This window comes from Hyposmocoma kahamanoa, unplaced genomic scaffold, assembly GCF_003589595.1.
Source record: "Hyposmocoma kahamanoa isolate Upper Pololo Valley unplaced genomic scaffold, ASM358959v1 92, whole genome shotgun sequence".
NCBI lineage: Eukaryota > Metazoa > Arthropoda > Insecta > Lepidoptera > Cosmopterigidae > Hyposmocoma > Hyposmocoma kahamanoa.
In genome coordinates, this window is record NW_020654748.1 from 9007018 (window position 1) to 9022027 (window position 15010).

The 15010-nt window shown below is 36.8% G+C and overlaps 1 protein-coding gene across 1 annotated transcript in view; it reads right to left on the reverse strand.

Annotated features, from left to right (window-relative positions):
• The window catches only part of LOC113236437 (polypyrimidine tract-binding protein 1), a 387949-nt gene that overhangs the window by 5547 nt on the left and 367392 nt on the right, over positions 1-15010 (reverse strand). The window contains exons 7-9 of the mRNA XM_026472499.1: positions 14449-14507; positions 1493-1706; positions 461-657 (exon numbers count right to left, since the gene is read on the reverse strand). Coding sequence (XP_026328284.1) covers positions 461-657; positions 1493-1706; positions 14449-14507 — 470 coding nt within the window. The remainder of the gene's footprint in view (positions 1-460; positions 658-1492; positions 1707-14448; positions 14508-15010) is intronic.

The following is a 15010-nucleotide window of genomic DNA, read 5'->3' on the forward strand; positions in this document are numbered from 1 at the left end:
GAACCCAAATTCAAGGTGGTGTCTAGAGGAGACGTTACCGGCTATTTTGTTAGCGTAATGAATAACTTTGCCAATAAACATGAAGCTACCGACTCGAAACCTTTTTAACAGTTTTGATTGAATTTCATGGATACTCAAGTACTCGTTCAGTCGTTAAAAGTTATCGATATGAACACTGCGGTTGCTCATTTTCCTGAGCTGTGAAATTTATACCTAATGAAGAATAAATAAGTTTTTGATTTTGTGTAACAGTTGCTTTGTAAAGCTATCCTTTTATCAGATAAGGGTGATAGGTACAACAAAATACATAATATAAAGGAATTCACAATAAACGTTTTACATAACAAACGGGCGGGGTCTAAAACAAAAGGCGACGGCGCCACCTTCTGTGAGTGGTTCACAATATCACACAATAGACAAAACAGTCAAGTTAATGTTTTATTTGCAGTGAGATACTAACCTCTTCGTTGAGATTGGAGACGAGGAGCACTGTGGCCAGTGGCAACGGGGGTGCGGCAAGGGCTCGCAGGGCAGGAGAGGCTGGAGTTAGAGTAAGTGCCCCGAAAGCTGGCAGCCCAACTCCGCCAACACCGACGCCGTAGGGTGAGGCTAGGCCTGAACCGAGGCCCAAGAAAGGTGGTGCCAATACCCCACCACCTGATAAAAAAAATGTTGATTCTTGTGGATCCAATCGAATACACGAGTCTTCACATCATAGAAATCCGTATATCTAAATGTCCAATGACATAGGCACGACATTTCTATCTCACATATTCTAAGCAACGAAAATTTCCTTCGAAATAATGTTAATTTTTTACCAGTACCTACGAAATGAACATGCACGAACAATAATCATAAAATCACAAATAAAAACTTTCCTTACAAGGCAGGCACATTAGACAACAAAAGTAACGAATCCGAATGATCCCCGCATATTATGTACAATCCTCTACGGTGCAATACGGATTTACGAGAAGTTATTAGTCACTGCGGGAATATTTAGCATTGAATTATGAATGGCAAACAAGAAAAGAGCTAATGTGAAATGGCAAATGTAATTTAGAAATGCTGCTCTTGTGTGATTCGGTGTCGGAGATTTATTTCGTTTGCAGAATGGCTACTTAAATACACATTTATGAACGTTCCTACGCAAAACAAAATATCGAAAGCATGGCCATTTTAAATAAGAGCATATTAATGGCAAAATAACATCAATTAAACCAACATACAATTAATTCTAAACATCTAACCTTTCAAAATTTTCAATTCGTTATTAATAAGGTGCACGAAAGTAAAAAAATATAGTATAAAATGTCAAGATGCTACAAAGAGTTCAGATTGAGCGTGTGAAGCATCCATTATTTGGGATCAGGTAGAGAAGACAATGGACAAACACTACTGTTGATTCATTCGCTCGACAGAGACTACGGGGTGTGCGAGCGAAATGGAGCGGTGGAAGCGTCCAGGTGCTCGGGATTAGTATGGGACTAACTCATCCTGGAGGTGAGGGCCAGGGCGAGGCGAGCCCGCAGTGGCATCAACTCACTGGTCAACAGCTGGTGCGCCTCGCCGTCGCCGGAGGGCAGCGTCGGGTTGGTGTAGTCCCGCGATTTGTCGTTGTTGTACTTCACGTTGAGGCACGTCATCTTTGAATAGTCGATGCGGAGCGTGCAGCACCCGTTGTAGATGTTCTGCCCATCTAAAGCCTGCGAAACAAAGTTCATTGCTAGAATTTGGATGAAAATATCTACAGTAAATAGAAGTTCTGTCCTTGTGGCATAAAAATTTTGAGCCATCAATTAAATTGGTACTCTTTGAGGCTACTTTTAAGTTTTAACCTTCCTCTTTTTCTTCCGGTATTGAGAACGAAGAAGAGCTCAGCAGAATTAACTACTAGTTAAGGGTCGTATTCCAAAACTCTGACTTGAGTATTGCATTGAGCACTGAAAATCATACTCAAGTTTGCCATTAGGGTCGTATTTCCAGCGCTTGAAATCATACTCAAGTTTGCTCAAGTCTTGACTTGAGCATTGAGTAGAGTTCTGGAATACAACCCTAAGAGTTCGTTAGAGTCTATATATGCATTAACGACGAAGAAAAATCAGTATAGGCGTGTCAAAACGGTTAACGTTCTGGTGCGCAACAGCTATTTGTTTGCCCGCGACGCCTGCGGGCGGCTGATAACACCGCATCGCGATAGAAAAGAGAATTAATTAAAATGCAACACCACTCAACCCATTCCTGCGCGCTTTATGCTCTTGGCCTGCCGCAGCGTACACGTTATTTTTATAATGAAAGCGCGATGTAACACATTTTCTTATATTTAAAAACGGGAATAAAGGTATGAAAGCGATGCCTCTTCTTCCATTAAAATGTATCTAATTATATTTGAAAATTGTGGTCCAGGAGTTGATTGGTCGTGTAAGGACGCCATACAGAATGATTAAAATAGAATTTTTTACACCGTTAAATATATAATAATGTCCTGAGAGTAACACAAAGGCGACAAACCTCGTCATAGTTATTCAAACGGTTTAACTTTCGTACTGCGGGCGCTTCCTACGAAGCCGTTTCATTAGGACCGTCAACTTCGCCGGCGGCCAACTCTCTTAATCGAAATTATTAATTCAACCAATTAACAACACTGTTTTCACGAATAATGAAAGTATTTTCAAAGAATCAAAGGGCTTACGGAATCGTATTAAAAGATTTGTCGAAATTTGTTCAGGACGAAGTAAATTAGAATAAGTAATAAGTAGGTATAGATCTAAATAAACGGCTTTACAATTTATGATAAAATTAAAACCCTAGAGAATATTCTAATAGAACAAAGGAATTAAAAATTAAGACCATAAATTACATAATACCGAGAGTGAATTAGAGTTTTCTTTGTAAGCCGTCATCTGTCAAATAAATTGTGACATCTTTAAGATGGAGGCCGGAGCCCATTAGCTGAAACGTTTTGGGTTTTTAAAAAGTGGAAGAACCTCTTTAGAAAAGGTAAGCTTCTTTATTTCTTATAACAACTGAATTCACGCAAACAGTAAATTGTCGGAAATAAATCAAGCAGTTCCAATTTGTAAGTAACGTTGGGATACCTCTTTTACAATCCGATAAAAATATCGAGAGGATGCAAGAGTTCGATGTCGGAACGCTGGATATTGGCTGTAGATTTAATAAATTTCTGTTCTATATGCAAATGCGACCCCCTGATGTGTAGACGTGAATAGATTGGTTCGTTTAAAGCTCAACTTATATGGAAATGCGAGAGGCATATAAGAAAGTGTGGAAGAAGATCGGTTCGATACATAATTAGTTTTGTAGGCTCTCGCAAGATGAATTCGATTTCGCGGATGCCGAATGTGCGCGAACGTAACGAGTAATTAATTTACAATTCTAATTTATATTTCCTTAATGCATTGGTATCGTTAAAACAAAATTTTAAAAGTCAAATAGGGTGTATTAGGACGTGTACAGCGAACGATGTAAGAGCCTTCCCTTGCACCTACTATGTTGGATAATTCTTAACAACTTTTTTCGGTTCAAGTGATTATTCATTCAATATTTTGATTTAATTAACAGTTAAACAAAGAAACGATAAGACGGAATCCCTTGTAATATTTATTGTATCGTTGAAAGATAATGCTTCCAAATGAACGAAACGGATAAAAGCGTAAGAGGATAACACAGATTTTGAATTGTAGATTAATTTCTTTACTTTTTATACCAAAGTTCTTTTAAAGGCTCTTTGAAAAGTCTACCGTTATTCTGGAAATTGAGTTGGTAATAAAAAGTAGAATTATGAAGTCAAATGTAACTATTTATTTTGATATCAAAGTCATCAGACGGAATACAGAAAGTAGATTAGAGATACAAAAATATTATACAGAAAAACCAAGAGAGAGAAAAAAAGAGAAACTATTAACATATTACAATTTAGCATAAAACTGTCGAAAGCACCACTAACTATTTACCGTTATTGCTGTGCAGCCTGCATGACCGAACAATAGCGAATTGAAACTACCGCCGTTAAATTCTTACTACCCAACAGTATTTATAAGGAATGCGGCACCCTCCCTCTCAGTATCAATATTCGCGGGAATTTCATTTTAATCTTCTGAAACGGTTATTTGCCTTCGCGGAGGGAATCGTAATTGAGGTAAAAAAATATTAGGAGGAGTGACAAGGTGATAAAACGACAAACGCCACGCCCGATTTGATGTTGAGATCTTTTACTGCGTAATATGAAAATCGGATTGTCAATGCCCCTGAAAAGATTTCTTTGGGATTCATTGATCTGGAGACGTGACTAATGAAAAAGTTCGAATTTACTCGTATGAATACTTTTGAATAAGTTTTGTTACAAAGGCGGTGGTTTCGAAAGTTCTAAAACACGAATAAAATCACGGGAAAGGAGGAGTTGCCTATCACGATACATACAGATAGTCAATCTGCTACAGCAATAGCCCTAACTCGGTGCAACATCAGCAGACAAAACCTGTTGATATTCGATATCATTTTATTAGAGAAGCATTAGAAAACGATACTATAAACCTCAAGTATTTAGAAACTAAGTCCATGGTAGCTGACGCTTTAACGAAAGCAGTGTCAAAGGGCAAGTATGAGTTTTGCCGTAGAGAACTGGGTGTATATGACTGACAAGGTTTTATTGATAGCGTAAGGAAAGCCAGGTGTAAATAATTGAGGAGGAGTGTCAAACCACGGATGTACAATCTTTTACACACTGGCCGGTGTGACCTTGATAGTTTTTCAAATTTATTTTGTCGTCTCGTAGAACTATCTTCATGCCATGTTGATTATTTACATTTTTTCACGTTATATATATTTTAATAAAAACCTTTGATAAAATATTAAAATCAGTTTTCTCATTTATTGATAGAGCCGGTCTCTATCACAGTTGACGTCTCGTCGTTTCGTTTGAAGTGATTAGTTAGTTATCATCATCACATCGAAACTTTCTAGCAGCAGCCTAGTAAGTAGAAAAATGGTTTCTGAATGGACGTTAGCCGTTTATTTCGGAATATGAACAAATAGCCGCTTATTTGTAGAGCGTCAACACCAAAAATCACTGAGTTGAGCAAGCAGATCCCGAGAGCAGACTGTCGGGCAACAGCGTAAGACGTAACAAGTGTCCTCCGTATCTCTTAATCACGTCCCCGGTAATTGTTTTATCTTTAGCTCGTTAGAACTCGTTTAAGCAAAGCCTTCTTAGTGAAGGATTAAGTGCGGTCCGCCTTAATCCACCCCCCGCTGCTAATTCTGGTGGTTTTTCCACGGAGGCCAAATAAACGTTTTTGTTAGAGGTCCCGCTCACCGCGTTTAATATTTATAAGAGGTGCATTCGAGTGCTTCGGTTGTGGGTGCAAGGATTATGGCGACGCCAAAATGCATTCGGGTTGTGTGAGTACATGACGAGACGGAGATATTGTAAATGAAAACATTTCAGAGACAGAGTGAGTTTTTGTATTCACCGCTGCCGTGAGCCGCGATCTTTTTATTAGGAGCGCATGTGAAGAGAATACGTTCTAGAATAATTTCGTAATACAGTTTCCGTATACCAATGACTATTATATGTAATGAAATCTTGTATTGTTTACTCTTTATTTCTGGCCTTTTAAAGTAAATAAATGTAAAAAATGTTTTGGCTGTTTTCAGTGTTTTTTCTACTTTCTAGGGGGTGGGCAAAATAAAATCATTTATTACAGTTCACTCAAGTCTTAATGGTCTAGCTGGTCTTACTTTGTTTTCGGAGTACGAACATTTCTATCAATTGTTTAATTGATCGGTGACGACCTGCAGCTTTGTTGCAGAGGAGAGAGGTGGGGTGTTCCATTAGTCACGGATAAAAGATCACTTATCCGATAGCCTGGCCACTCGCTGCACTCAAAACAAACACTACTCAGAGAACTGCTTTTAGCTATTATTGAAAAAAAAACAAATTGGTAAAAACAGCACTTATTCCATTGGCTTTTTGTGCAAATGAACATTTCATGCGACATGATAAATCGCCAGTATTTTTTATCAGCAGGCACCTAATGGAATCTTATTTAGAATGTACGGTAGACTACACCTATAAATATATTATAATCTGTGAAAATTATTTGCGAAAGCGAATTTTAATTTACGTCGGTTACCTAAAGTCAATATAGCGTTCAAATTCGCAGTGACAGTTTCTATAGCTTAATATGTAGCCGAGTGTATTATAAAAGTTGCTACTCCAAATATATGAATTAGTTTATTCCAACTTTGGTTTTCAACTTGAACATTGTAAACTTTGAACAAGAACAGACATAAACGAACGAAAGTTTTAGAAACAAAAACATTCAACTATAAATTGGGGCACTTTCACTACCTATCACAATTAGGGTGTGTACACATTCTGGCGCGTCACCGAGCAAACGACGCTTGCTCCATTAGACAATGTAATTAATACTCGAGGTTACCCTAATTGTGGGTGACAGATAGTGACGACCGAAACCGAGTCGACGATCGTTCAAAAACCACACCTGTAACCTAATTGAGTTACTCAGTGGTATTACGACAGCAAGCTTGATAAAGCATCCGTGATAGGCATCCATTGCGTCTATCGCAACTATCTTCGACGTTTGGGATAACGTGTTTGATAGGAACGCTAAAGTTAGGTTGATTTTAATTCATTACGTTAGTCCACAAGAGAAGTATCATGTTACCCCAAAAAGTTCTCTGACATTTGAACTCTCGACTGAATAATGAACACTTATTACATCACGCCTTGAATTGCTATTGTCATAAACAATTTATTGTTCCTGTAAAACAATGGCAATGTTTTATGTCTCCGTATCGTAGTAATATTTCAGAATATTTTCCGCCTACTAAAGATATTGCTTTTCACATAAATTATGCAAGAAATGAAGAAAAAGTCTTTTCATAAGTCGCATTTCGGAAAGGTGAAAATAAAAGGGAAGCCGTGTAGCTTATCTGCGTCTCACTGATGGACGGTATGACCGTGTTTATAAAATAGTAGAAGTGTTCGCGGGATCCTTGTATTTAGACAACTTTTAGATATAAAACGGCATACTTCGTTAACGTAAACACTGATTATTTAATTCCAATAAACGCAAGTTTCCGCACAAAAGAATACAAAAATTCATAGTAACAACAACCTGTATATCTGCATCCGAAAACCTTGGTTGTGCCTTGTGATTACAGCGAGCAAACCTGCCGCAACAATAACAAAACAACTGCTAAACAATGTTTGACACGTAACTAGGTGATGCAAGTGCAGCCCCGGCGTTGTTGACATAGTCTGTGGGGTTCTAAGCAGTAGAGGGCGATGGTACGTGCAATTTTAAAGGGAACTTGGACCTCGCCTAGAGGCGAATCTTGTTTGATACCTTTAAATTTAGATGAGGATTTCACCGTCTCTAGGGGTTAATGAATGTTTGTTGTTGTTAAACTAGCAACTTTGATGTGCAGTGCTTCGTTTTGTTCAGGTACTCATTGCAATTTAATAAATATGAGAGGGACACTTACTTTTTCGTACTCACTGTATTTTTACAACAGATATAATTTAGAACTCACTAATATATGCGTGTGCAGATACACGAGACACTCTGTATATATTTTTATACTTAAAGCCATAATTTTCAAGCCTAAAACTGCAGTGTTCACATTGCTATTAAAAAGCGGAATGAACACAGTGACGGCTCAAGGCAAAACTATCACATTTTTGACTGACATTGTTTGAACAGTCAGTTGACACGGGTGCGGGAGTGCGATGCAAAGTGCAATTTTAAAGTGTAAACACAACCTCCACCTTTAGTCCATAAACGCTATCTCGGATTTCGCCTTATTGAACCTCGGGAGACAGGGAATAATCTTGTATTTTTCACGTTTACTTTGAACGTACTTTGTTACTTAGTGAGTACAAGGAGTTGTGTTATTGATATTGAAGTGGTGTTGCTCGTTAACGACCCGTCATACTTGTATTATTTGTTAATTAGTTTCTATTTCAAGAAGATTATTTGTAATGCGTATGGAAAAGGATTAAACTTGAGTAAAGGCGAGATATTTGATTCTGAACCTAGATTTTCCGTGGCGCTCCTCGCAATCCGCGCGCTTAAAATTAGTATGAATAAGATAAGAACAGGCGGAGAAAACTTGTCACAGATCCAACGATGGTCACGACGGATAAATGTGAATTTATTCTCTCTGCTCGATTTAAAGCTCTGAATGGCACTGCAACTGTTATGGACAGGCGTGTAGCTTACCATCAGGCGCATGACTTGTTCGTCCCGACACTTAAAAAAAATAAAAAATATTTCATTCTTAAGTAAATAAGCCGTTGTAGGCTTTTATTTTAGACTATTTTCGGGATTTTTATACGACCATGTTAAGTACATCCTATCGTGTAACGAAATAGCACATTTGCTAGACAATATCCTTGAGTGTATCGTGATTTTTTTGCAAAATTGTTATTTAATAGTAAATACCTAAACCATTTGATCTAGCTGAACAGCTTTTCCCGCTTTTCTTCCGGGGTCTCGCTTTTAATAACATGCAACAAGAAGGTAATCATTAATTAGCTCTGCAGTGTATGCGATTAAAAATAAAGGAAAACTTTTAGACGTAAAAACTGCTACATTGATTTACTTTAGCGTTCACAGTTTAATAACATACCGCATTTTGCTTTATGGTAATGTTGCCGATATTAATAGAATATTTGTCCTGCAAAAACGTGCGACTAGGACAACTTACAATCTGGGCCCCAACGTGTCTGTGAGAGAGAAGTTTAAAGAAATTAAATATTGTTACAGTGCATTTTTGAAAATTTTATTTATACAAAAAGAATATTATTTTATGAACAAACAATAATACGAGGAATAAAAATAAACTGGGTTTTCTTGCGAGTTGTCTTCACAAAGTCACAAATTCATTTAAGGGGCAATGTACAATATGCTTATTTTAATTTTGCTAATTCTTAATTAATTTGCCATTTACGAATTTTAAAGCTATAGTGGAACTAGTGGAACAAAAGTTTTACACTAAAGGTTCTGAGTTAAGCTTTTGCAGGTTGTCTTGATCTTTGACACATGATACCACAGACATATCTAGATAGACGCCGCAAGTACAGCAATTTGTATGAAAACCAAGCGTGCCACATTTTTTGTACCCACTATGACGTCACAAGAACTATTTAGTGATGGAAACCTCCTTCCATTCGCCTAAATCGATTGATTGAACAGAATACGCATAAATACGCGTATTCCATTCAATTAATCGATTCTAAATAACATAATTTTTGTTCAAATATTTGTTGATAACAAGTAGTCGTAATATTAATTAATATAGTAAAAAAATAGTATAATAAAATAGTTAACTCCTTTATTTTACATGTTTAAAAAAAGTTGATCGGCTTCAAATATTAAATTTATTGTCCTTCCAATAAAATGAGCTTATAATATAATATCTTTTTGTAATAGAAGATCTTATCGATTAACTTAAATAATGAAAAGGCACGTCAATATATGAACTTGCGACTGTTGGTAATTGATCAAATTGATGAATGGCAAGACAAGTGAAAATGTTCGTCATCATCTTCATCATCATATCAGCCGGAAGACGTCCACTGCTGAACATAGGCCTCCCCCAAAGATTTCCAGATCAGCCGATCGGACGCGACGTGCATACATCGGTTACCCCCCGCCCTTACCAGGTCGGATGACCTGGTCCTGGGTCCATCTAGTAGGGGCCGTCCCACTGAACGCCTTTCGGTTCGTGGTCTCCATTCAAGAACCTTTCTGCCTCAACGGCTGTCAGTTCTACGAGCTATGTCTATTATATATGTATGTCTACTATGTGAACTTGCTAATCCTTCGAGCAATGTCGGTGACTTTCGTTCTAAGGATCTCTTCTTTTCTGATTGAAAATATTACTGCTGACAAAATATGGTAAATTAAAGTTATTAATCAGAAGAAGTTTACTTAATGACGGCCTCGTGTGAAATTTTTGTGTTTTGTTTATTATTTCTCGGATTTCTAACTCTGCTACTCTGCATATTTGCAGATATTGGCAGTATTTGCAGTATTATTTCAATAATACTGCAGTAACTCAAAATTGTGGAAATTAAAAACAAAACTTGAAAATTAAAAAACTACTGAATGGACTTTATTGCGAATAATGTGAACATTTTTATTACACATACTACTACTTAATTATCCATTTATAAATAATAATACGTATACTGGTTTCATTCAGTATTTCTTTTTAATTTTCAAATCTTGTGTTCTCAATTTTGAGTTACGACAGCATTTAGTTGCATGCGCGAAATATTGTAAATGATGAATGTGCACAAATGTTTATTTACATAGAGCAACCCCTAGTTTCTTATTCAATCTCCGCATAGGAATCTGCTTTACGAATGAGTAGTACACTTTAATCAATGTGACGATTCAACTGTAGCTTGCCCATTGCGATAAAGATTATTTTGAATTTGAGTTTAATAACAAATGTGTTACATTCAAGATCGTTCCAATGTTGTACAAGTTAAGTATGGAAAAATTCTTTTTCCAATCGCAAATTAATTTGCTAAATTAACGTTCTCACATACACCTAGAATAAATAATACGGAGAGGTTGTTGTAAGCTGTATGTTATGGATGGGCCGGCGAAGAGGAGTCATCCCCATCCATCATAACTTATTGATGGAGCGGCTCTGATTATCACAACGTATATCCGCTAATTGCTCGTGCAACTATAGGATATATACGTCGGATATTGTTGCTTGATTAAGTTAAGAAATTGATCTGGAAGATTAACCTCATTATTGCGGGAGTCCAAAATTTAATACCTGATGATAATCGACAAAAACAATTTACAAAATAATATCATTTAGTTTTATTTTTATTAAAAAAATTTCTTCCTGCAAACCTAAGTACGACACAATGATTATATATATACCGAGTGCACAACAAAACAAAAGTTACGTAATACAAAAAGAAAAACACTAATAACATTAAATTATTATAAGCTACATAAACACTTACATATTTCATAAAATAATACCTATAAAATGAATGGAACAGTAGATAAATAGTCCTCCTTAACTCTCATTTTAAAAATAGCTAAGGATTTACTATCGCGAACAATAATGGGTAGTGCGTTCCAAAGTCTGACCGTTATGAACAGTGAAGGAGTGAGAATAAAAACCGGAATTGAAGGATAAAGAAGATAACTTGCACATAACGAGAGAGAGAGTTTTTAGAGCGATTTCGTCACATACTTAATCATTGTTCTTTGTTCAGTAATAAGGTATTTTTTATCAATAGAATATGGGAACGGTCTGTTTTTATTTTCCTGATTGATAAATATGTTTTCATAATAGTAAATCACGTTGACTTGCACTGACTTGATTAAAGTGCAGTACATCGCTATGTACCGTTATGTATAGACCAGAATTGAGCGCATTAAGGGCGTACATTCATGTCTGCGCGCATAAGATCCCTGGTGAAAAGATTTGATGGCGAGGTTAGAGATTTATGTCAAGGACCATACAGGACCGGGATCGGGGGATTTCAGTGCTCCTAACATCCGACTGTACCCTTTGTAGCTGGAGCACTATTCGGGTTCACTTCACTTTGTACTCATTCCTGACTACCACTTACCGGGACGTTTTAATTTCATTTCGAGAAAACTCTACCGTCGACCCACTTGAGAATGTGAAGTCTTACACAATTGACTGTAGTGCGAGTTCAAAGGACCCGGTGATATATGATTTGGCCTTTTTATGTATACATATGTATACATAAAAAGGCCAAATTATAGCAATATAGTCTGAATTTGAGCTTCTTGACGTACTTTTTCAACAAACCACCATCTCCGTAAATAAAAAACAGTCCTAAACTACATGTCGACGAAAGCACAAAACTCGCTTCCTACAAAATCCATCTAATAAACAAGGAGTGTAATAAAAACAGTAGTGTGTCGACATTGTATGCTCGTTAGTTGAGTTCAGAGGAGCGTAGTTACGATGTTAGATCCGTTAACGAGTACAGACTTATTACCGTCTCTACGACTACAGAGACGCCTAATGCCTTGTTATTGCTCCATCAATAGTTTACCTGCTGGATAATATACTGTTTTATTGGCATTGCACATTACGTTCTCAGTTGCTTTTGATGAAAATGGCTATTAGCTCAAGGTCAGGTTTGAAGTGTCGCATCATTAGTTGTAACAAAATTGTTAGAGCAGATGATCCAGCAACTACGTTGATTAATAGTTCTCCTTGTTACGTTCTGTTGCGAACGAGTTCAATGTTATTTTAATACATGATTCCTTGACAAATGTATGCAGATGAATTTCAGCAGTAGGTTAATAAATCCATTTTAAACATAATTTGTCGACAATTGAGATAGCAGATAGGATACTTAAACTGGATGTGAAATAGCCGGGTTGTAAAATTCAAACCAGTCCGTATAACCATGTACCTATAGCTAGTGTACGAAATGTCCCTAAACTGTATACTGCACATCATTGCACATAACCACTGATTGTTACGTTGTTCGCCAAATTCGGGGGTTTAATGGTTGACGCGTACTACAGAATGGGCAACAATGTCACGACACTCACGAGGACACTAATTTGCGACATCTTATACTGTCAACTGAATTTACTACTTTGTGGTTACTTGCTTCACCCGGAAGATAAAAGAAAATGGTTTAAAAATGTTTGTGAAACAGCTTGTAGAGTTTTCAATCTGTCTTGGTATAATAACTTGGACAATTTATGAACACAAGTAAACAGATGTTGTAAAAAAAAATAATATCAATGCATAATATCAGTGTTTAAACTATTAATATTCTACTATTATACTATTAATATTAACAACTAGTGCAAAGTCTACTCTTAATTGCAAACATTACCGGCACATCAAAATAAATTAGTCGTTATAGTCCATTTGTTTAGGTACTTAACTAAATGTAAACAATCTTGAGATGTCTATTTAATGAAATATACATTTATAAAATTATTTTTACTTACCTTCAAATACAAAATACAAATACTTAGATATGAAATTGCATGCCTGTTTTTATAGATACTGATTAGGAAAATATATGTTTCAATAAAATGATGTATCAAATATTGTTTACAGTTAGTTAAGTATCTAAACAAATGGACTATAGTGCTCTTACTAGTTTGTGTTCCGGTATTAAATTCTGCAGTAAGGTATAAGGTTTCACTGGATGAATTCTGTACTAACTGCAACGGGACAGCCCACAAGCGCATCCTATCCAACTCCAATCACGGCCGTGAGTTGACGGGGCTTAGCGATGCTAAGATTTCACCACTCGACGCTGCGCTCTGTGTCGGTGATATCTCAATTTCAGTCGGCTTTTCCGCTTGCGGGTATTAACTTGCCGCCCAAGTCAAAGCCTGAGCGGTATTCCTAATTTACACGAAATTTAGCACTAATCTACAAAGTTAGAAGACGCTAGTAACAATTTCCAGTATAACGTCTGTCTCAAGCTGACGGCTTGGAAATACACTAAAAGTCCATCATTTGCACCAACCACACGAAGCTCACAGGCATTGGACGTAAAGAGCAACTAATTAGTGCAAATAGTCGACTCGCTATTGTAGAATTCATTAACGAATCGTAAACTATGACAGAGGTATTAAATCGGAACAACTTGGAATATTAACCCTTGTACAAAAGTTGAGTTCTCGGACATAATAAGGTTATTCAACAAAACAACCAATATAACGGTAATGTTCGAATTTATAGGCGTAAAAGCAAAATCAACAAATGAAATCAGATTCCCATCGGCACGAAACAAAGTTATCCGTCGCGATTCATAACACGGCTGGCGACGAAAATAAAAACAATGAAAAACTCAATAATTATACTCGTAAAGCGAGTTTGCGGAAGCCGCAAAACGAAATTTAATTTGCCCTGAACGCTGCATCAGAAATAAAGTTAAAACAGTCGCTGCACAACGCCCAACTTCTAACGCAAATGAATAGCGAATGGGAAAAGTTGGACTGAGAAAAATGATGTCCCACTCGACGAGTCGAGCTGTGACAATATGCCGAGGCTGTGGACTGGCGGACTACTACGGACTATGGCCCGAGTCGCCGTGTTGTTGCGTAGTCATTGTTATTAAATGTCCGCAATGTACACTTATCTACCTTGCTCCGCTAATAAGGAAGGAAGGAACTTTAAACGTCACTTGTAAAAAAAAAAATCATTCACAATAAGTTTCACGAACGGTTTCGCTAGACTCCGTTAAAGATAGGAAAACGGAGTCGCCAGTAGGTCCGAGCTAGTTCATTTTCCACATAGTTCGGAGCACTAAAGTGAAGGAAACGTGCGGCAACAGAAACTTTTTTATGGCTTTCCTTTACAAATGGCTAAATAAAAACAAAAGTTTTAACAAGAGTAGGTACTTACCGTTTTCGCCGTCTGTGCCGACACAGTGTCTGGGTACTGGATAAGGGCTTGGAATGAATCTGTAAACAATGATAACTCGCTTTAGATGGATTAGTTTTAACAAAAAAGAATGTTTATTAAAGACTAATAACAACATTTACTTGTCAATGAATAATAAACCATAGTAGATAATTTTAAGTAAATATTTTGTTGTAAAATTGGCACTAGACTATCTATTTGTCAAGTTTAGAGTACTTCAACTAAAGAGTGTTATATTACGAATTTTCCCCGTAATAAACAATTTTCGCAACATTCTAACAGAACACTTAAGTGTTGGATGTCGGAAACCTTGACAGGTAATACCTTGTTCACAAGATCATTCAAACAAGGTGAAATTGGCGTCTAAAAGCCCCACGCTATGCGATCCCCAACTCTTGAAGAGTTTGTCGCGTCTCAGGTGCAACTCTGCTATTTTATCATCCACAACACTTTAGAAAATATGCGAGTGTGTAAGTTTCATGCCTATTTTACTTTCGTTATAAACTCGAACAGTTAGAAATTTATTACTTCTGTCGCCACTTGT